The sequence below is a fragment of the Haliotis rubra genome, unplaced genomic scaffold (assembly GCF_003918875.1).
Source record: "Haliotis rubra isolate DU_JTF1 unplaced genomic scaffold, ASM391887v1 Scf413, whole genome shotgun sequence".
Lineage (NCBI taxonomy): Eukaryota > Metazoa > Mollusca > Gastropoda > Lepetellida > Haliotidae > Haliotis > Haliotis rubra.
Genome location: NW_025767095.1, coordinates 338,378 through 362,889, shown reverse-complemented (window position 1 = coordinate 362,889; position 24,512 = coordinate 338,378). Strand labels below are relative to the sequence as shown.

The 24,512-nt window shown below is 39.4% G+C and overlaps 1 protein-coding gene across 3 annotated transcripts in view; it reads right to left on the bottom strand.

Annotated features, from left to right (window-relative positions):
- The window catches only part of LOC124288171, a 99,718-nt gene that overhangs the window by 29,582 nt on the left and 45,624 nt on the right, over positions 1-24,512 (bottom strand). For 2 of the 3 annotated variants that reach the window (XM_046724753.1, XM_046724754.1), the window contains exons 1-2: positions 12,019-12,220; positions 9-185 (exon numbers count right to left, since the gene is read on the bottom strand). The exons of the other annotated variant lie outside the window; for it this stretch is intronic. In XM_046724753.1, coding sequence (XP_046580709.1) covers positions 9-185; positions 12,019-12,172 — 331 coding nt within the window. In that variant the 5' untranslated portion in view covers positions 12,173-12,220. Of the gene's footprint in view, positions 1-8; positions 186-12,018; positions 12,221-24,512 lie in introns of those variants that run through there. 3 annotated transcript variants of the gene reach the window in all.

Below are 24,512 nucleotides of genomic sequence, written 5' to 3'. Positions count from 1 at the left end.
CGTCATACCTCCGAGACTGTGTCCTGCCAAGAAGACGTTGTCTGACGTCATTCCGCTCTTCCGGAGCTGCGCAATGGCGTCAGTCACAGCTCCCGACAGCTGTATGGGATTCGGGAGATCACCGAGAAACCCCTCTAGAACAGCTACCCAGAGTTTCAGGGGAGACGACTTCTGTATTTCCTGCCCTGTATCGGACAAAGACTGTTTTAGCACATTGTTGATCTTACCATTGATATTGTCTGTAGAAATCTGTGATAAACACATACCAATAAACTTGTTACAATCAGATCAGCAGATCCGGTTTTGGGGACAAATGCAATAAGATCCTAATTTCTGACCAGTAAGAAACAAGGTTACTTCTGCTATCAGAATTGCTTATCAAGTGTTCCTGAAGATTCTATTGATATTACTCAGTGTACCAAACTGGTGTTGACCGACCGAAGTCTTTTTAAAATTGCGAATTGAAAGTCGCCTGTTTCCTCCTGTTCTTAGTGACCTACAATGACCTTGGGGACATTGCTAGCGTACAAAGTAACTTGTTTGAAGATCAATCAACTTTAAGAGATTGAGATTGAGGTCGGCCTGATTGTCAGCTTCTTCTAACTCCCTCTTAACGAAGATAGAGCTTACCCAAGATGAGGCTAGACATATTTTATTACACCACACAAAATGACTGTATTACCCAAATTTACTAACATTAGGGAATATACGTTTCATCCGGCGGCCATATGAACAACGTTTGAAATCTACGTATCATCTGGCTGTCAGATTTACACACGTTTAAAGGGGTGTTAAAATAAATGAACACTCAAGTCTGTATTTACTTGTATTTCACAGGTGTGTAAATCTGGCCATTATTTTCATGTGTTTTCTAGCATGTGTAACGTATGTAAATGCTGTGATTGTAGGACATGCATTTCAATACCTTTGAAATCTCGTATGACCAGGGTTAGGTTTGTCATATATTTAGTACACGCGTAAATGGTTGGTAATGGGTAAATATAGTGTTACAAGATTAACACTACTTTAACATGTATTTCAATGGTTCTGTAATGTAACTGTCACATCGGGTTCGTTAGCGCGTCGGACCACGCCATAATGCACGGAGATCATTAGAAACACATGGCGAAGTGATACCCATGACTGAGCACCACTATTAACGTGCCTGCCTTTCTTGACATACACATGATGTCTGTTTAAAAGGTTACAATATTGGGTCTATGGGCCGGAGCGATATGCATGTTAGGGAGTGTGTGTGTGCATGTGTGTGAGAGGGAGAGGGTGTAGGATGGGGTAGGCCTAGGGTGGGGTGGTGGCGGTGGGGTACTGATAAGCCTTTTCTGATCAGTAGGTAATACCGTTTATACTTTTTTTGTAATGGAAATTACATTATAGTTTAAATAATTGACCTTAGGTACACTTCTTATATATGACATACAAGGAGAGACAGCTTATTGCAATAAAACACAGACAGGTGTGTTCACATAGCTGCACAAATTTCATTATCTATACTTTCGAAAAAGATGATTACAATGTATTACTGATGTGAAGAGCTGTTGTAACTGTGTAAATATGCACATACTTGGTATTAGAGCTGTGCTTCGTAGTCGAAGTGGAGAGACGATACATCCTGATACCAGTTTAATGAGGCGAGACGATATATCATGAGTGAGTGAGTGAGTTAAAGTTTACAGTCACAGTGGCAGTATTTCAGCCATATCGTGACTACAAATAGTTATAAATTCATTAAAACCTGTGTTACTTTCACACACACACACTTAAAGAGCTGTTGATCTCATAAAATTTCAGCATTTCACGTTGAAGAAGGTACAGTCAAACATGTTCAGCACACCTTAAAATACATTTGTAACTGAAGTTTCCTTTGGAAAGTTGTGTTTCCACACCAATTCGTTCACAAACAATTAAATGTAATTTATATCAGAATTCAGAATCACTGAAAAAACTCTTAAGTCTGCTGTCTAAATTTATCTTATCTTTGTTCTCTTTCTTAACAAAGCTAAGACATCATTCATGGTTGTGAATAAATGGTGTTATTTGTCAAACAACTAAAACATATTTCAATTGCTTGAAGACAAGTATTGTACAGTTCACAGAGTTTGAAAAATGTTCACACTCTATCACTTCTACACCAACTACTTTGTTCATGTAACAGATACAAACAAATATTCCTACTGTCCAACCAACATTAGAATGAGGTGCGCGAAAGACGCGTTTGTTAAAGGAGAGGGGGAGCGTGTCGTGAACTGATCCACTACCCACTCGAAGGGGGAACAGGTGTGAAAACTTCGGGCACGTGATTTTTGTGATCCTTGCAGTAATCACTTTCTGCGCAATGATTCGGAAATGTCGTGTTTCTGCTCGAGCATGTGTATACTAGTATCTTGTAAAGTGGACTGTTAAAAGAGTATCAAACTCTGCAGGTATTTGAAACTTATCATGTCGCACTCTAAATTGGGTAAACACGTGAGGTTGCCTACAATGTCATTCAGTACATGTGTACTATTTCCGACAGCACACACAGTGCACTCAAAAAAGCCAGCGATGCTACTGGTATATCTGTCAGTACCTTGCGCAAAATAAAGGACGAAGGTAAACAGGAGCGTAGCTACCATTATGAAAAAAAGCCCGGGCTCACACATGATTTTGAAAAGTTGGGCAAGCTCTCAACACTAACTAAATATAAAGCTTTGCAACCTACCGGGCTTACACGAAAAAATTCTTTCTTTCTTTCTTTTTCTCTCCTTTCTTTACTCTTCGATGTATTAGTTTGAACACTTCGATGTATTAGTTTGGACACTTCGATGTATTAGTTTGAACACTTCGATGTATTAGTTTGAGAAAAACATTGTCAACGTGTGATGTGTGCACATGATACTTAATACTGACGTAGTTTCATAGGGGTCGTGTTGAACATTATTTTGGTCTGTGTACCTCAATGATAACTGTGCTGAGCTATGACACCTCTGTGAACTGTTAATCAATGTAATGGTATGTTATGGCTTTGCCGGGTTTAACAGAAACCAAGTCAGAATCTCGCTGCTGGAATCAAGAGAGCTACGTGCTGTTGTAAGACCATACCCCTCTTTTTATACCTGAACTGGTATACATTTTCTTGACAAAGAACTAAGTCATATTCAAGGATGCGGTACTCCTTCTCATAGCTACATGCACAATTGTCCTAAAGGTGCCTCCACATGACAAATGTGAACCTTGCTCTCTCCTCTCGGTGTTCACATAGTACATTTGTTTCTCACAGGTGCAGTGGTTAAGCTGTCGAATGGTGTTTACAGGTTATTCGTTGAAGACAAAAGATGTTTACCAGTCGTTGTCAAGTTAAGATGATAAGTGCTCAGTGTAGGTATTTATGCAATATGGAAATCGGTAATGTATGGTGAATGCAGTGACATAATTGCTATATTGCACCTACAAGCAGGACCATATGAGTGTAAATAGTATCAACAGGGCACACAAAGGGTCCTGTGTAAACTCCACAGACACCTTTCACACCAAAGTGTGACGAATGTGGGTTACTTAGAAATACTAAGCTGTATACATGGTATACTTTGCTGTACATAACCAACGCATGCATACAAAACATCTGGAGTGACAAAAGACTTAGTGAGTGAATACGTAAATATTGCTTAAAGGTGAGTCAGCAGTATTGCAAGTATTTGCAGCTAAGTTTGTAAGAATATATGGCGAAACACTTAATTGTGTATGATTATATCAAAAGTGTGATATCTATTATCCAAAATGTCTTCTGGTGGAACTACGGAAACAAACGACCCACTCTGCTAAAATTCATTGTGTATGTAGAATATTTGTGCATATAATATATTGTGAAGCGGTTGCAATGGTATGTATGTATGTCCGCCCACGTGTTGGAAAAAAAACACTCATACACTCACTTGACTTTCTATGGCATGTTTGAACAAACACAGCTGTTAACCTTAATGATCTTGAAGAATATCTCATTTGTAATCGGTGTGATGGTCTGAAACTATAATACGATAATGATCACGTGACCAGCTACCTTAAACTCTTTGTGATTTTTTTTTCATTTGTTCCCATAATTGAATACAAGCATATAAAGTAAAGCAAAAAGTGTACATATGCATGATCAAAGTTCATCAACTGGTAGCATGAAGAAATTATAATGCAATAAAGTTATTCAAGTTTGATTACAGATTAAGTCAGAGATTGAAAACTGAGGATAAAGGAAACCATTTCTCTGAAAGTTATCAAAATTATTGTTTCTTCTGGATATGAATTTTTCAACCGTGTAAGTGTCTTTAAAAATTTTTAAGACATTATTAACTTTTGGAATTCTATTCTTTAAAGTGCAAGTATATATATATGACTTTTAGCATAAAAGATTATATGATTTAGCAATGGCTTATTACCAAAAACCAAACCAAAGTCTTTCTTAATTCAAATTTCTGTTTGTTTTGGATTATCCAGTTTTCAAGTTCTTTCCAGAAGGTTTGAGTTACAACACATTCCCAATATACATGACATAAAGTTTCACTATCAACATTACAAAAAACCATATATGTTCCTCCAATATCAAATTTGAGTTTCAGATCTTCAAAAGACTTAAAATAACCTTCATTACAAAGGTCCTTAATTGTTAAAATTTCATTTTTAGCCCAATGCCTAATAAAGTGATTTGGGTTTTTTAAATTATCACCATGAAAAAAGCCCCGGGCTTAGACATGATTTTGAAAATGAAAGTTGGGCAAGGCCTCAACACTAACTAAATATACAGCTTTGCAGCCTATCGGGCTTACACGACAAAAATTGGCTTGCTACGCGCCTGGTAAATGCGTTCCCGCGATGGGTACCAGTAAGTTCACAAGCCCAGGGAAAGTGCGTACTCGTACCGAAGGGAAAATTGAATTTGATGATTTTGATAAATGCGCAATTCGCCAGTACATTCAACACTGTTACACAGTAACCAAGACAATGCCAACACTGACAGTTTATCGCTTTACATACCCTCGGCACCTTAATGGTAAAATGGACTGCACCGCTATTCAGATGCACGGGTTCAAATGACAGGTCGGCATTATTCTTAAGTTCGTCTCACAGTACAAGGTTCACTTCAGAAGAATTTCAAAGAGACTCCCTTCCTTTTCCTAATGCAATACTCCTTACAACTTTCAGTAGTACTTAAGTAGTATCGGGATATATCGTCTCTTGTGGCGATACATCGATGTATCACAGCCCTTGCGATATTAATATCCTGATGTATTGCCTAAATGTGTTTTGTATTGATGCATTCGTATCGCATAGTTGACTATGCAAACATCGATACTATCGATGAATCGTTACACCACTACGTCAGATGGCCTCTTTTGATTCGGAATACAGATGTTGTCCCATACGGACGTTTTCTCAAATTTCAGTTACCCGACGGAATATACTGTACACCTATTTTGATTCCATCTCTTGTGTAGATTATAGAAAACTGTAGTGATTGCAATTAGTTCATAAAGTTAGATAACTAAGCAGTTTCTGTAATTATTGAAAGCTGACTACCTGACATCATTTATGTTGCTCATGCGTTTTTAATTTTTGCTTTTTGCTGTCTGACTTGTTATACATTATATAATAATGTTAATCATTTTGGCATCCCAATATCATGGAATATAATGTGAACTTATTAATCTATCAAAGTACCGAAACGTTTTATAACTATGCTTTACTGTTATTGGGTGAAACTGTTAATTAAATGTACCTCCGTACAAAATTTCCAGAAATTAATAGAAACTGAAAATTGCTAAATAAATGGAAAACTACATTGGGTAAAGATTGCAAACAGTTATTATTTATATACCTGCTTTAAATTATCAGTGTGCAGATCATGTCACAAACAGAAAAACTGAAGGATGGGTGTGGAAAGAGTGGGGGAAAACACGTGCAAAGTCTCTGAGTCAGCTGAGATTATCCTTCAAAACATCATATGTACATTTAACAATCACTTATCATTAAGTGCAACAAAAGCATTACAAAAACGCCATATTTCCACCTTTGGCTGGAGTTCTAAATATTTGATACCGAAAGCCTGTCAGTTAACTCAAAGGAAATAACCCTTGTGTTTTACAGTGATGGCTTAATCATAGTCACAATGAATTATAGGCTGCTATGCGTTTTCGAATGTGATTGAGTCAGTGAAATACTAATATTTACCAAATCAAATTCTAAAGGAGCTTTTCTTCAAGCAGTAACTTAAAGCCATACATAGATAGACTTGCTTAGATTACAGACTTCATATAAGGCATCATAGATATTTCACAAGCATGGTACAGGACCCTTAGCCTCATTAGCGTATTGCCTCACCACTTGCGAATTAAGCGTTGGCAGATGTAAATGTTACTGAAGATGTTGGTCCCCGCCAGCCGCCGGTGTTTGGTATTGTTTACTCTGTAACCCGAACCCTGCAGTGAGTTTTAACAGACGCTGAACCTGGGAATATCTAGATATGCTTCATTTAGGGCGTAAGCATTACAGTAAGGGCTGGGCGGAAGGGAAAATAATATCGTTCTCTGACTATGATAAAACAGAGACTATATAATAGACTATTGTATGGTCTCTGGATACAGATTGGGACAAGATATGGAAAACAAAATATTTGGACAACAGACCATTGTTTGAGTCTTTTAATTGTAAATATGATTCCAATAGCTTAACCTAGATTTCGATATCCTTCGAATGTACATTTGGTTGAAACTGGAAAGTATACTTGTATCCCGTGACAAGAACCAATACTTAATAATTCAAAAGCATAACAGCACGAGTATCCATTTTGTCTTTTGCCTACATACGCTCAATCACATGAATTGTGTCTCCAGGTCACGGAGCATCAGTGGTTTAGGGGCCCGTATTGCAATTCTCGTGCGTTTTCATGTGTTGTTGACGCGGCATGGACGCCTCGTAACATTACTATTTGATTATGATTCACAAACACATGCTCATGATATGGTTGGAATCGTGCCATGGATTAGCAGATATTTATCATGAAGGTTTTTTATGTAGGTGGCTTGAAACGCGCTTTGACAAAGGCCTATAGGTTCGATCACATTAATATTCGTTTTACAGCTTCTTTTCTCTAAAGATGCTCACGCCAAAACTGATTTAAATTCTAATCGCAGATAAAAGAATAAGACAATAAATAGTATGCCAAATTATCGTTACCATGACAACCCTGTGACATTTCACCTTATGTAAGAGAGAAATAAATACGATGCTGGGTATAGCAGTACTCCTTCAGATGATAGTGTATGTCGTAAATGTCAATAAGTTGCTGCAGCGCTATCCCTAATCACTGGATATCTGTACAATTATATGTGTGATGGAGGAGAACATGCGTCGCTACGTATGTAGCGTGAAACAGGCAGATACCTATAGAAGAAAGTGTTTGCCCTACCTGTAACTACCATGTCCCGTGTCTATAAAGGGGATATAATGTGGGAATGAATGACATGTACTTTTATCTGGGCCCGTTTATGATGATACATATTGCGATCTTTCACAATAATCTCACTGGCTATCAGATTGAGGGTACGTTTCAAACATAACCGGTATTTCTATTATTGTATTTATACAGAAACATTCTTCGAACTTTCTCCATATACGTCCGCCAGATACATTGCACACTACCCCTTTCTCTCTTGATCTTCTCAAACGACTGTTGCAAGTTCGAAGAATCCTGGTCAAAGCAGAAAAGTCTTAAGACTATTCCCTACAAATCTGTAACTTACACATTGTACCCTAAATGGGTAGAGCTTCCGTTCGGGGGAATATCAGAAGGACAGCGATACCATTATCTCCAATGTTGTAGAAAGCACTCTTAGGAAAACAATAACCAACTGAGATATTGCATTCTTGTTGGAATCAATATTTTCGGCACCTGTCAGATCTGAACTTGAACATGCGAGGTCTGCGTCTATGTCAGGTTAAAGGTCTGCAAGATGTTTAGCAACACTGGGGCGTAATAGTCATAGGCCTGCTCCAAACAACGGAATATATATCTTGTTAGAAGGACTTCTCCGACATGGAAAATTGCAGCAATGCAACATCACATTTACTTGTGTGACATTTGCTTTCGGACTCTGGGTTTATGGATCGTCAATTTAAACAGGACAATCAAGACAAATTTTACAAAAGGCACAGAGGCCCAACATGCCAATGGTATACTCAGAGAACGCACCCGCCTGTGCCATCCGGACATAATCGCTACACGATAAAAACTATTTTTTGTGTGGCGTTATTACAGCAAAGGCTGAGCAGAAGGAGAAATAACATGGTTCAGGCACTGTGACACTATTAAGAAAGGTCACATGCAGTGCAATAATATTCCAATTATGTACTGCCAAAACTTATTTTACAGTACTGATGTGCGAGCTGAAGAGACTTAAGAAATTACGAGTTGGTTCGTGTAGCGTATTTGGCCGCGCTCCAAGAGAGATAGACTAATGCTTAGTCTCTGAATATATATAATTTTGATAGTAACAGACAAGCCCATTTAAATTGGAAAGGAGCCCCAGGGAGACTAGAGATTCAGAACCTGTGGAAATCTAGACTTGCTTTATTTAGGGCTTTAGCACTGCAGAGAGGGCTTGGCAGCAGCGAAAATAATGTGGTTCAGGGACTGTGAGACAGACTACAAGAGAGATAAAGTGCTATTCTGTTGGGACAGCTAGGGACACTTGCAAGGACGAAGGGGCAGCTCATCGCCCTTTTCTTCACCACTCACAAGATTTGCCAACACCGCAGACAAAGCGTAACTGATACTGGCAACAAGTGCGAGCGCAGCTTAATAAGCCATGTTAGCTTGCGTAATACCGCTTTCTTTAGTCAGGCTCTTTTTGATGATAAGAATAATGAGGTCAAGTGAACGTTGATTTCAAACGTACTAAAATGTGTGAAAATGAAATTACATGAACCAAGTAATTCACATGATGGAAACAAATGATCATCTTGCTTGAGCACAGGTAACATGAAGGTGTATGAACCGTTCATATACATACCCTGAAATCCGGTATGATACATAAATATCTAAGGTGTGTAAACATTTGCACATGTGAAAATTTACAAGTGTTTCCCCACCTAAGTAAATTTACATGTTTCCAACCTGGGTAAACTTAGAACGAAATCGTAAATTTCAGCACCCATTGAAATTCAAAGGAATGCATCGGAAATACTGTATGATCATGTATTTACTGGGGTATCTGTTTTGCAATTCATGTTTGGAAATACCTGACAATCCGGTCATGGCATACATGAACGAGGTTCTTGTGCATACGAAAATGTACGATGAGCATATGTTTCAAAGGTATAGATTCATATGAAATATATGCCCGAAGTTAGGAAATATCTGAAAACATACGTAAATCCGGTCAAGGCGTGTATTTCCTACTGTATTTACGTTTATTTCAATGGTTTACTATCCGGTTTTTGGTCCTGTGCATTAGACAGTACAAGAGCAATCAGTACAGATGTGATAGGCTATACAGTCCTTAATTACGCAGCAAATAGTTCAGCACCCTTACTGACAACCTATTTAACTGATCTCTCCACCACTCGGTATTTCTCTCGGCAGGAGGCACCAGCAATACCAGTTCATAAGACAGAGTAAACGAATGTTCAAATTATGTCCTGTTGCAAGTACATACGTATTCAGAAATATTTATCTAAATACGTAGTCAACGTCCTCAAAGATAACGATTTAAACACACTCACAGTCAGGATTTATGCCAGGAGATTCCTCAGCAAATCAATTACCTGTTACATGAAAGCCCTTGAACACAAAAAGAAAATTCAAGCGGTCTTTGTGAAATAAGTGAAGCTTTCGATACGGTCTGGCATAAAGTTACAGAATTATTATTCCCAACCAGGAAATGTATGACATTCAAGGCTGGAGTGGACCAAGGTTCTTTCCTCGACCACTGCTGTTTTCTATTGAGATAAATGACACTGTGTCTGATAGTGACAGTGATATTTGTCTCTTCCCTGACGATACACCGCTATATTTTATTACAGAAGATCCGACTGTAGCTACTTCCGGTCTTACTGATGATCTAAGCTAAATCTCCCACTTGAGTCCTGAGTTGCAAGTAACATTAAGCCCTAATAGAACCGAAGGTATACAGTTTTGATCTCAAGCCAATTCCTGTGTGAAACCTAACCTCCTCATACATGGGACAATCATCAAATGAGTTATAAGCCAGACATATTTAAGAATAACTCTACAAGCAACTGATCATATTAGTGATGTTGTTCGTTAAGTTGGTCCAATGATCAGTTGGTTGAGGAGTTTTAAATACCGCCTATCAAGAAACATCCTGGAAACTATGTTTAAATCTTTCATCTGACCTAATTTTCACTATTGCTCGCACATTTGGGATAACTGAACTTCCGAACAATCGCGTATTCTAGAAAACTTACAATTGGACGCTCTCAGAACTGTATGTAAATAAACCCAACCCCAGCCCCTCAGAGACAGAAGGTACTGTCATAAACAAACTCTTTTCTTTAGAATGCTTAATCATTTGTCCCCAGGTTATCTTTGCAATATGATTGCAAGACTCGTTTCTTAACCACTCACTATAATCTACGAAATAGTTCTGAAGTACAAGGTGTTTAATGTAGGAGCGCTGTCATACTTTACAGCCTCAGGCTCCGTTGTAGTGACCTTGACACTGACCTGTATCGGACCGGAAGTATACACAGATAACAAGTAAGTTGCATTTTATTCCCATGGCTATAATCAGGAAACCATTATGAATGGAAATGGATTTTACTACTTCTGATAAGGCTGGGAAACTGGTAATTTAGCAGAGCTTACACCATCACTTTCGTCCCATTTTCCGGTGTAATGCCATATTTAGACTTGTACCAGATCTGGAAAGTGCTACAATGTGCTTATTCTAGAATCATACGTCTGAGAGTGCAGTGTAGAATTTTCTCGCATCAATATTCTTGTGCGTATAAGGGGAGGTAGCTTTTGCCTCTCGTCTCACATTGTATCTCAAGCCACAGGAAGACCATCATTGTATGAGATGATCATATATACTGAACAGCAAAAGAAACGCAAGGTATGCAGGCGGTGGGGTAGCCTAGTGGTTAAAGCGTTCGCTCGTCACGCCGAAGACCCGGGTTCGATTCCCCACATGGGTAAAATGTGTGAAGCCCATTTCTGGTGTCCCCCGCCGTGATATTGCTGGAATATTGCTAAAAGCGGCGTTAACCCATACTCACTCACTAACTCACTACTTCTGATAAGGCTGGGAAACTGGTAATCCAGCTGACGTCACAACATCACTTTCGTCCCAGTTTCCGGTGTAATGCCATATTTAGACGTGTACTACATTTAGCAGAATGATCTGGAAAGTGCTACAAGGAGTTGATTCTAGAATCATCCGACTTGGAGTGCAATGTAGAATTGTCTCGTGTCTTATTCTTGTGCATAAAAGGGGACGTAGCTTTTGCCTCTCGTCTCACATTGCACCTTTAGTCACAAGAAGACCATCATTGTATGTAATATATATAGGGTCACTGAAGTTGGTAGAAAATATATAATTACACCAGAAGATAAATTATGTGCACCCTGTGCAAGAATCTGAGTTTCATGTTTTATTACAGTGTCCATTTTACTCAGATCTAAGGCAAAGTATTTTGCCACACTGCCATTGTAAATGTCCATTTATACAGAACTCGATTATGCTCTGTAAAAGCGATAATTATCATATTGTATACTGCCTTGCAAAATATGTGTTCTTAGGACGTAAAGGACGTGTCAAGTTTCTTAATATAACATAAAGTGATTATTGTCAAACCCTTGTACATCATTACTACTGGTGGTCCATATATAGTGTATAATTGTGTTGCATGATTTGTAATATGGGCCGGTGGCCTTATTTACTCCTGAATAAACCAAGTAGAATATAGGGTCACATATCGAGACACATCATTGGGGCACGTGTAGCGACCTACCTAGAGGGATATACTGCTGTCCCTTCACGTAGGCCCCGGGGACGATGATCAGGGCAGCCTCGGGGGCCTGTTTGGCCTGTGGGGTCAAGATGTGGGGGGTGACTGCGAGGGCCGTGCCCAGGACTGAAGTCAGCAGCAACAGCGTCGTCGTCATGTTGGGAGCTGCACCAGGTACTGTAGGAGACGGCAGAGTCTTGTCGGAGTGTTGGGAGCAGCGCCAGGTAATGTGGGAGACGGCAGAGTCTTGTCGGAGTGTTGGGAGCAGCGCCAGGTAATGTGGGAGACGGCAGAGTCTTGTCGGACTGTTGGGAGCAGCGCCAGGTAATGTGAGAGTCTTGTCAGCGTCTTTTAATGTCTGACTTATGTAAATTGATAAGGCTGGGAAACTGGAATCTGGCAGAGGTTACAACATACTATAGTCCTGGTTTTTCGGTTCTGTGTGTACGTGCTCGTTTACAAACACGATGAACAAGCAAATACAAGTGACACTTGTAATATATAATCTCACCCGAGTGTCTTTTGATATCAAATAAATCAACACGACTTGATAAAGTTACAAATATCCGAGGCTTGCCAGAAGACACGAGGGTGAAATTCTATTTATCATCAAAAAACACTCTTCATTAGTTTTCAATGAAAAATGTACTTCTCTGAACACGGTCTACCATTAGACTTGCAGTGTAGCGATGTCAATAGTTTATATCGTTTGATCTCACACAAGCAATATCTATTATGGAACACAGATTTGGATGATAAGTACTATTGCATTGGAAAATTAGCAAGCATTAATATTTTACTTCGTTTTCCTCGATGAATCTGGCCCTACAGACACATGCCCCAGATTGGCACCGAAACCTTGGTACACAAAACACCGAAACTCTCTATACTATTACACTTTTATATGCCTTTACTTGTGTTTCTGAAAACGAAGCCTTTATTTCAAAGCGAATTAACCCCAACATATATCAAACTGTTATCATTCTTAATAAATAATGTTAGTCAAGCCTATAGGTAAGAGTGTATTATCGGATTAAGACGGTATGACTCACACACAACAGTTGTGTAAGTATTGGTGTGGTCTCGTGAGCGTGGGTGTTGGCAGGACGTCGTTCTAGATGTGAACACCGAGTATAGTCCCTGACACAGAAAACCTTGTATCACCTATTTCAGCACGGCTCCCTTGGGAGCTGCATAAATCGCCTTACACGCGCATGCTGCGTGTCGTTGGATAGCTCGATCCTGGAGCTACACGGAGAATGTTTCCGTTTGTTTTTATGCAAATTTATAGTCGAGCAATTAAGGTTTCTGTGAGTTTAAGCTGTGCATTTTTCTTCCAAGTAGGTCCCGGTGGAAGAAGTTTGTTCCACCCAGCCTCCGGTGGAAGTTGCCCGCGCCATTGCATTTTGGAAGCCTTCTACTTTGTCATATCTATGCATGTTATACATTGTTGGAAACCTGAGGAAACGCTCTCTCCAAATATGCCAACATGAATATTGTGCTGCCCCTGGTAACCAGTCCAGATTGAAACTCCGACGTGATGTTTGTGTAATTTTACTGAAGCTCAATTCTTCTGTGATATAGCATTTTTTCGCCAACATCATGCAGTCATGATATAAGGGCTACTACTCTTACACATCACCTCAGAAAATACATTTCTATAGTGCGTTTGAAAGCTGTTTAAGGCGTGTTTTAGACAATGTATTAATACGCACATGCTGCACATTCAGTGGTGGAGCTACATGAGTATTAATGTGCGAACTGCTAAAAAAAAAAGGGACGTGATATAGATGGGGCGGAATTTAGATGAATCTGTACACCGGCTATACCGGCGGCGTTAATATTTACATCTATAGTGCATGTGCAAGATCATTCATGTGGGATTCTGGAAATATGTAATATGTTGTTGTGCAACATTAGATAGTTGAGCTATACAGGAATGAATATGCTTGACAGAACTAAAAAGTACAATAGTTTGGAATCTTACCAAAACAGCAATACCTGTCGTTCGATCCTTTATTTCTATAACTCATATGAAAGCCCTTCAAAATGCCCTTCTAACGTCGTATAACACGTACATGTGCAATATTTTGCAAAGGTGTTACACACATCTGAAAATGCCGCCGCTTCTGGTGTCTGTGTCACCTCCGCCATCAGCGGATGTTCACTTCGGCTATAATTTCTATATCCATGGTCTGATGTTCAATATGTCTTATGCAGTCGAAAGCCCTCGAAAGTACGCTTCAAACGACGTATAACATGGACATGTGCGACGTTGTGCTGAGACGTTACACACGTCGGTTTATACCGCCGCTTCTTGTGTCGGCGGCCTTTCGAATGGGCCTTTGTTCAAGCTTTGCCTTATCGCGTCTTTGTTTACATCTAAATCCGTTATACCTATCTGCAACATACCTGTATTGGTATCATTAGAAAGCTCTTTTGACGTCGGTGACGGTGGTGAACGCAGATGTGATCTATCCTGAACATTAAAATATATATTGCACAATTTTGCTCAAATGTTGGTGCTGCATAGGGGGTTAAAGGGCGACCCTTAGAGTAAAGGCGATGGTGGTGAAAAGATGGCTGGCGCAGGCAAACCAGTTCGAGTCTTGGTAGTGGCTCAGAGGCGACTTGGCAGTTAGCAAGCGCAAACGGTGGTGATGTTCTGCTGGAAGCAGGACGAAATGCTGGTGGGGGGGGAGGGGCGGACCCTAGAGGAGAGGCGATGGTGGGAAAACGGTAGCTGGCGCACGCAAACCAGTTTGAGTCTTGGCAGTGGCTCAGAGGCGACTTGGCAGTGAGCAAGCGCAAACGGTGGTGATGTTTTGCTGGAAGCAGGACAAAGTCCTGGTGTGGCATGGCGGTGAAGGGGCGGTCCCTTAGAGTAAAGACGATGGTGGTGAAACGATGGCTGGCGCAGGCAAACGAGTTCGAGTCTCGGCAGTGGCTCAGAGGTGACTTGGCAGTAAGCAAGCGCAAACGGTGGTGATGTTCTGCTGGAAGCAGGACGAAATGCTGGTGTTGCATAGGGAGTGAAGGGGCGGCCCCTTAGAGGAGAGGCGATGGTGGTGAAATGGTGGCTGGCGCAGGCAAACCAGTTTGAGTCTTGGCAGTGGCTCAGAGGCGACTTGGCGGTAACTGTGCATGATTTGCCGTGTCAAATCTTTGCAATTCCCTAACGTGTGGCATATGGGAAATGAGAGGTCTATTGCTGTAGTGTCTACAGCTATATGTGTGAGGCACCCAATTGATGGGTAGACGCGAGGGCATGACATGCCAGACGGACATTGACGTTTTCTGACGTTTGTTATGCATGTTGATGTAAAGTGTAGTATGTGTTGTTCATCACGTGTAGCAGCTCCACTGCTATTATCAACAGTGCCTGAAGAAATCACAGAGATCTGATCTACCACGACGACCTTCCTACGTAGACTCAACTGCGCCTTCACAACAATCAGACTTTGAAATCAAAGTAGTATCCTTCCAGGTGTCATGTTTCGTATTATTTACTTGTGCTGACATATTTGAATTATCTGTCCATTATGTAATTGTTTGGGTATTGAATTCGTGAGCTATGGTTATCCATGTGGGTATATGACTGTGATGCACAAATGCTTCGTCCTTATGATGTTGGTCATACAAAACAGGAATGCGAAAATAAAAGTACAAGTTAACACCGTCTCTCTCTAAACTAAAACACTAAACCCAAACCGATATAACATACAATTAACGTGAAAAGGCAGTAGGTCCTTCTATTCTCTCTCTAATCTAAAACGCTAACCCAAACTGAAATTACATAAAATTAAAACTAAAAGCCTACGGCCTTCTCTTTAAACTAAATCACTAACCCAAACCGCAAGAACATAAATATAAAGCTAAAAAGCATTAATACAAAGAAGGTTAAAACGTAAAATAAACAATAACAACACGAAACAAAGAACCAATAATACTATTAAAATAAAGAGGGGTAAACATCGAGGTAAAGTCGGGCACGTGAAACTGAAATATAATCTTTGGCTCAAGTGATTTTCCACACTTGGTTCAAAATTCAGTCGGTCGGCCGAGGCATTGGAAGTATTGTTCCCAGGTGAGGGGCACATGCTTTCAATGTCTACGAACTAGCCAGGATATTTGTCTTTAATTCCACCTGGTGTGATGGCGAACTCATTTTTCTTATGTTTGCACCTAGTTTGATGCTGTCTGGAAGGATGAATAAAACGTTCTTATTGCTGCGCTTAGCCTTGGTATTGTCTTTAATTCCACCTGGTGTGATTTAAACAATTTTTATTCATTATTAAATGAACGGATTGGTAAACAGGCTATAAGCCTATAAAAATACCTCTCCGAATACAATGCGATAGGAAACATTTTATATACATTCATCATTACAGACAAGAGAACACACCATTTGAGGAGTAAAAGACTTAATGAAAAAGACAGTAGTATAATTAATCAATTAGGTAAAAAATCGTTTTGTTAAGGTAAAATAGTCATGTACAGATTTTACAATATTTTCATTGATTTCGTCAGAATATGAGTAACTTCCACATAGTACAGATTGAATATTAAAACCATTTATGCAATAGAAACACTTCGATCGAATTGTATTAAAATTTGGACAGATAAATAGAAAATGAATGGCATCTTCATAATGATGGCCACAAGTGCAAGTAGACGTATTTTGAAGAAAACGGTCAAATTTATGTGCGTTTAAACTACAGCCAAGTCTTAACGTACATGAAATTATTTGATTAAATCTATTACCAGTGTTTCTGAAGACATGATGTACGTTGGATGAGACAGTTCGATCAAAGTGTTTCTTGAACATGGCAATTCTTGAATCTATGTTTCTTATATCATTATCTAACTTGTTCCACTCCATCACAGTGGATGGTAAAAAATATTTTTTATATGTTTCCGTACGACATAATGGTACTTGAAGCATATTGCTAGATCTAGATCCATATGGATACAGAGGATATGTTTATTGCAATTAGATCTGATAAATACTTTGGAGTTTTATTATGGAACATTTTATGAAATACATACATTTGGTGATTTTTACGACGTTCCCTTAATGATGAAAAAACAGTTTCATGGTAGATTTTGGAATGACAAACTCCTCTAACTGATCCACATATGGTTCTTAAAGCATCTAATTGAAGTTTTTTTAACAATAACTCTTGAGTTTGTGTACAGTTGTTCCAAATAAAATCACAATAGTCAAAAAGTGGTAAAACAAATGAACTATACAGGGTTTGGAGGGTTTTCCTCTGAAGGCGGTATTTCAGACTTCTTACACAAATGATCATAGGACTGACCTGGTGTGATGGCGAACTCATTTTTCTTATGTTTGCACCTAGTTTGATGCTGTCTGGAAGGATGAATAAAACGTTCTTATTGCTGCGCTTAGCCTTGGTATTGTCTTTAATTCCACCTGGTGTGATGGCGAACTCAATTTTCTTTTGTTTGCACCTAGTTTGATGCTGTCTGGAAGGATGAATAAAATGTTTTCATTGCTGCGTTTAGCCTTGGCATTGTCTATATTTACATGTGGAGAGAAAACGGAGACACGGTTTATGTGATATTTAATCCTTATTGTTTGTTACTAAAGGTTACCTTCACACAAGATAAACACAATTACATTCCTAAAGTAGCTTCATGGTGAGTTCTTACTCACAACATTGTCTTCAATTGAGTCTTGATTGGTGTCATGTTTGCAGAGGCACTTGTTTGGGTCGTGAGTCGTGTCAGGTTTAAGCTAGCAAGAGGTCTTAATCCATGAATGATTGTGACCTCTGTGACCTCAATGCAGAGCTTAATACAAACACTTATCAATCGCCCGGGCTATATTACCTAGCAGTCAGATACGAGCATCACGGCACTTGTGCTAAAATTGTTTGACACAACTCATTGTCAGAAATCATTGTTGAAGACTTCATTCAAGCCATGGCCTACACACTTTTTAAAGGTCCTGTTTCAAAGCCAGTCCACTTTGCCATCCTGGGACACAGCTTTGTGCGGCGACTTGATCAAGCCCCCTCTACGTGGCATCATCACTTCCGTGCGTGGGATCGGAGGGGCGACTGTTGCTCGGATGAAAGCAGAGGTGGATGCCCTTGATGCAGGTTTTCAGGGCATTGTTTTCTTTCAAGTGGGAGAGAACGACGTGTCGGCGTCAACTGATCCTCAGAACCTGGTTGAGGACTTGCTGGATCTTCTGGACTACCTTCGGTGGAAACGGCCGGGCTCCAGAGCAGTGGTAGGAAGTCTGTTCCCGAGGGTAAAACCAGGGATACTCTACAACAGGGATAGGTCACTCGCTTGCTTTCTTTACCATTTGTACTAATTAACGTGTGCCTCGTCATGCTCCAACGCACACAGTGACTTGGCTCGGTCCAAGCGCAACTTCGGCTGCGTTTAACAGTACATCAGCCAGTGTATTGTATCAGTCGGAATTTTACAATGAATGAATGAATGAATGAATTAAGAGCAAGAATTTTATGTGAATGAATGAAAGAAATTAAGAAAAAGAAGAACAAAAGAAAAAGAACTTATGTGAATAAATGAAAGAATAAATGATACAACACAGCGATCCCTCCCCAAACATGTTAAAGAACGCAAAACTATCGGTAGAACACATATGTTAACATCAGCTGTCCTTTTTAAAAAAAAAATACTTTGAGACATTTTTTTACATTAGTAACTAATTCAGATATCTTATTGCATGTGTGGAATGACATGGGCATTGACAGAATGTTAACTGACACTGTCACAGACCCCTCAAGAACAGAAAGTTTAGAACTCTCGCAGAGCGTTGTAAACACCTTTCCAGTTTTGTCAAATACTAAGATCAACAAGAAAGAAAGAAGTTTTAGAACTATAACACTCAAGCATCACAAGCACCAATGGCGTCTCAGAACAGATCGGCGATATGTCATATTTTTCACACACCTCAAATACACACTAACAAAAAACAAAAAAATTAAAACTATCACTATTACTTGCAAAAACCTTTCACCTGATGGTTTATTCCCCTCATAAAAATTAAAGGTGTATGTGAAAGATGTTTTTGAACACTAACTAGAAACACTCAAACAACGCCCTGTAGTATTTCAATGGCAGATCGGCGATATGTCATATTTTTCACACACCTCAAATACACACTAACAATTTTTTTAAAATGATAAAACTATCACTATTACTTGCAAACACCTTTCACCTGATGGTATATTCCCTCATAAAATTGAAGGTGTATGTGAAAGATGTTTTGAACACTAACTAGAAACACTCAAACAACGCCCTGTAGTATTTCAATGGCAGATCGGCGATATGTCATATTTTTCACACACCTCAAATACACACTAACAATTTTTTTTTAGTTATAAAACTATCACTATTACTTGCAAACACCTTTCAACTAAAGGTATATTTCCCTTCTAAAAATTAAACGAATATGTGAAAGAAGTTTTTAGCGATATAATTAAGTCTTTCTTCGCTGTGTACTGAGAATAGAAGCCAGTGAGCTACAACATGCCCACTTGAAACTTTACTACAAAGCTACTGTACTTATACTGACACTAATAACAAGTATTTGACTTAAAATGAAGTGACAGAATAGGTAACTTATCTTCTACATGTAGGTTTTCAGTTGTCACAACACTCAGCGTATGTAATCAGCTGTTGAAAATAAACCGGGCTCAATCTTAAAAACTACGCCGCCGCCATATTGGCTACACTGGTCACGTGACGAGCCGAGGCATAGCTTAGGAGCTTTCAGAGGAGTGACCACTCCCCCTTATAGAGTCTCCCTGGTAAAACCAAGGAACATGACGGTCTCTGCTTACAAGCAGAAAGTGGAGGAGGCAAACCGGCGATTGAAGAGGATGTTGCGACGCCGTCTGGATGCCACCTTTTGGGACCACAGCCAGCACATGAGGGTGGGACCTGCACTGTTAGCCAAGGATGGCGTCCACTTGACGTCAAAAGCCAATTCCCAGTTCTGGCTTTCCATTCGTAAGTGTATGTGTAGGTATTAGTGGTGTTCCGATTAATTGAAATAATCGAAGATTGGTCGCAGTGACCAAACGACCAACCAATCGATCACATTTTCTCATAATCGAACATAAACGATTTTGGAACTACAGTTTTAGTCTTTGAAATACTTGACAATGGAACGTATCTTAGAAGTTGTCAGGGCCTGAAAACGTGTTTAATTCACTTCACTATCTGAAAATATTTCTCTAAGACTCCAGGAAGTTGTTCATGATATATCAGTCATCACTTTAAAGTAGCAAGTTGCATCATGTTATACATATCTGCAATAACAACCTGGATAGGAAAATCTGAAAAATGACGCTAACCAATTTTTTCGATGATTTATCATGATGGTCCTGAATAAGTTTGGCTTTGAGAACAAATTACAGAAATGGGTTAGTATTTTAATGTCAAATGCAACTTCTTGTATTGTACAAAATGGACATTTATCTACTTTCTTCCAAAACGAAAGAGGTTGCAGACAAGGAGACCCAATATCACCGTATTTGTTTTTGTTCGTTGCAGAAATACTTGGGATTATGATTCGTAGTAATGTCGAAATAAAAGGTGTCACCTTAAATGATATCGAATACATCATAGGTCAGTATGCAGATGATACAGAATTATTTTTAGATGGACCAGAGACCTCTCTCAAGGAAGCAATAGATACTCTATCAAGCTTTTATAAAATGTCTGGCCTGAAAATAAACGGTGATAAAACTAAGGCAGTATGGCTCGGATCACTCGCTGGAAGTAAGATAAAACTAACCCTTGACATTAATCTAGATTGGCATGCAGGAAATTTCGACGTATTGGGAATAACACTGAACGCTTCGTTGCAAAACCTGTGGGTCATCAACACTAGAAAAAGACTAGACAACATCAAAAGAATTCTTTCAAATGGCGTAAACGTAATTTGACTTTGATTGGCAAAATTACTGTAATTAAAACGTTGGCCTTATCAACCATAGTTCACATATTTACCTCCCTTCCAAACCCACCACCCGACTTTATCGCAGAATTGAACACTCTCTTTTTTAAGTTTATATGGAACGACAAAAAGGACAAAATAAAACGGATCAACCTTACCCGGAAATATGAAGATGGAGGTCTAAGAATGATTGATATTAAAACATTTATTGAATCATTAAAAATTTTATGTCTAAAAAGATACATCACTAAACAGAAACAATATGTCCTCTCCGGCTTTCGGTTAGACTATATCTTCCACTTCGGTGCAAATATCCCGTTTTACTTGAAAATAAAAACCCCTTCAGGAATGATGTTGTAAAGGCGTGGAGTAAATATGTAAAGATCCATTCTGTTAATACTGAGGATATCAACGACATTTTAATGCAGCCGCTGTGGTTAAACCACCACTTTCGTGACTCAAACTTTATTATAAAAAACTGGTTTAACAAAGGTATAGTTTATGTAAAAGACCTCTATGATGAAAACGGATTAATCCCATTCATAAACCTAAAAGCATCATTCAATATAAAGGGTACCATACTTGATTACAATCGCTTAGTACTTAACATCCCAAAGGTATGGAGAACAAGACTGCAAAATGCTAAAATTGATTTTTTTTACATTAAAACTGTATGCCCTTGGAACGATATTAATAATCCCTGTAAAGGATCTAGACTTCTCTGTGATAAACTCATCTCAGCTACCAGCTTCCCGAACGTTTGTAATAAATGGGAAAGAGAACTTGATATATCTATTGACTGGAAATGTATTTTTGCAAGATATAGAAAAGCCATAAGTGATACAAAACTATTAGAATTTCAATACAAATTCTTGCATAGAATAATTTATACCAAAAAAGAACTGTTAAAAATGAAAGTGGTTGACTCCGATTTGTGCGCTTTCTGTGGGACAGAAGGCGAAAATATCGACCATGTGTATATAAAATGCCCATATGTCAAATCCTTCTGGGTCGATTTTAGCAACTATGTTAATATAATATTCGGAAGACATATTGAAATAACAAAAAATGGCATTCTTCTTTCTTCCTGCGCTGATAGTTTATTAACTCATATGATTATTCTGGCCAAACGGCATATATTTGTTATGAACATCAAAGGGTCTAAACCATGCATTAATTCTTTTTAAAGTTACCTAAAAGATGTCTTCACAATAAAATACATTGCTAATAAAAATGATACATTTAGTCAATTCAACAGAAAATGGAATGTACTGCAAAACATACCTTAACTATTTTGCCCATATATTAGCGCTTCACCTCTATTGCCGTTTGTATATGTTTGATCACCTGTTACTACCTTCAATGTCAATGTTTATCTTGTTGTAAATGCCGAGTCATTAGCTAGAGTTCTCTCTGTTCCGACCGACACTGTATCTTATTTTGAATGTACTTTAATTATGCCAACCCACTGAGTGTAATAATAAAGAAAAGATTTTAAAAAATTAAAAATTTCGATGATTGTAGGTTGGTAATGAAGTAATCATCAATTGTGAGATTTCAACCAATTCCCAACACTAGTAGGTATGTTTAAATAAACGCCCATGCCCTTTCCGGTAGATAGTCCAACTAACTCCAAAACTCAATAATTGTGGTTTCGGCCCATTGTGTTTATACAGCAGTGGCAAAAGGTTCGCTGTTCGAACTTGCTGTTGTGGGATGGCGCGAGTCATCGCCGGTTGTGGGTCGTGGGTGACAGTTGCATTGTCTGTGTCATACATTTCCCTTACATTGACCCCTCCCCAATCTGGCGGCTTGTTTAACTCGCTCACTTTATGGTTTCAACAACTATACACGCCTCCCTAATCTAGCATCACGTCTCACTCCGCACACTCACTCGCTTCTATGGAAACAATGCTCGCCGAGCAAGGCTCTTTCTTTGTAAAAACACATGTCTATAACAGATGGCCAATGGACGTGGGCGTCCATCCAGGTTCCCACGTCGACCCCGTGATAATCTCAGGTGCTTCATGCACGTGGCAACATTGTCATATATGATATACGTGCATATGTATCTCTCTCGGATGTGAGACAATTAGTGCAAAGCAGGATGCAGAGATCAAACCCCTCGGCCCAAATCTGAGCTGTTTCGGCTCCCCGTCACAAGCATGGGGCTTAGCTTCGGGTGGCTTTTAAGGGTGGGAAAACGTGACGACACCCGCACGTGTCGCACATGACGTGAAAGCCAAGACACAGGGCTTTCAATCCATAGTAACAACAAAACCCTGTGGTCGATGTGCGAAACATAACAAGCACCTGCAGCGTGAAAACTGCCGTGAAACGGGCTTAAAAGCGCCCCGGCGTCGAACCCGTTAAAGACAGGTCACTTCTGATGATACCACCAGTTAGCCCTGGGAATCAGCTTCACGTCGATGTGCAACATGTGTGTATTTGTTGTCCACGCGACGTTTAAACAACGGCACCCACTGTTTCTGGCCCTGATATAGGCCTCCCAGCTTGTAACAAGGCGTAATCCAACATACCCACGAGATGATGTTCTTGAACCTATGTTCCCACCACTGTTTGACTTGAACCTATGTTCCACCACTGTTTGAATTGAACCTATGTTCCACTACTGTTTGAATTGAACCTGTGTTCCACTACTGTTTGACTTGAAGCTATGTTTGTTCCATCACTGTTTGAATTGAACCTGTGTTCCCACTACTGTTTGGATTGAAGCTATGTTCCACCACTGTTTGACTTGAAGCTATGTTCCATCACTGTTTGACTTGACAGCTATGTTCCACCACTGTTTGACCTAAAACCTATGTCCCACCACTGTTTGAAATGAGCCTATGTTCCACCTGCATGTTGGAATTGAACCTGTTTGACTTGAACCTATGTTCCACCACTGTTTGACTTGAAGCTATGTTCCACCACTGTTTTTGAATTGAACCTATGTTCCACCACTGTTTGAATTGAACCTATGTTCCACCACTGTTTGAATTGAACCTTATGTTTCACTCACTGTTTTGACTTGAACCTATGTTCCACCACTGTTTGACTTGAACCTATGTTCCCACCACTGTTTGACTTGAACCTATGTTTCCACCACTGTTTGAATTGAACCTGTGCCGAACACCACTGTTTGACTTGAACCTATGTTCCACCACTGTTTCAATTGAACCTATGTTCCACCACTGTTTCAATTGAACCTGTTTGCGACTTGCACCTATGTTCCACCACTGTTTGACCTGAACCTATGTTCCACCACTGTTTGACTTGAACCTTTGTTCCACCACTGTTTGACCCTGAACGTATGTTCCACCACTGTTTCAATTGAACCTGTTTGACTTGAACCTATGTTCCACCACTTTTCAATTGGAAACTGTTTGACGGTAAACCTATGTTCCACCACTGTTTGACTTGAACCTATGTTTCCACCACTGTTTCAATTGAACCTGTTTGACCTGAACCTGTGTTTCCACTACTGTTTCAATTTGAACCTGTTTATTGACTTGAACCTGGCGGG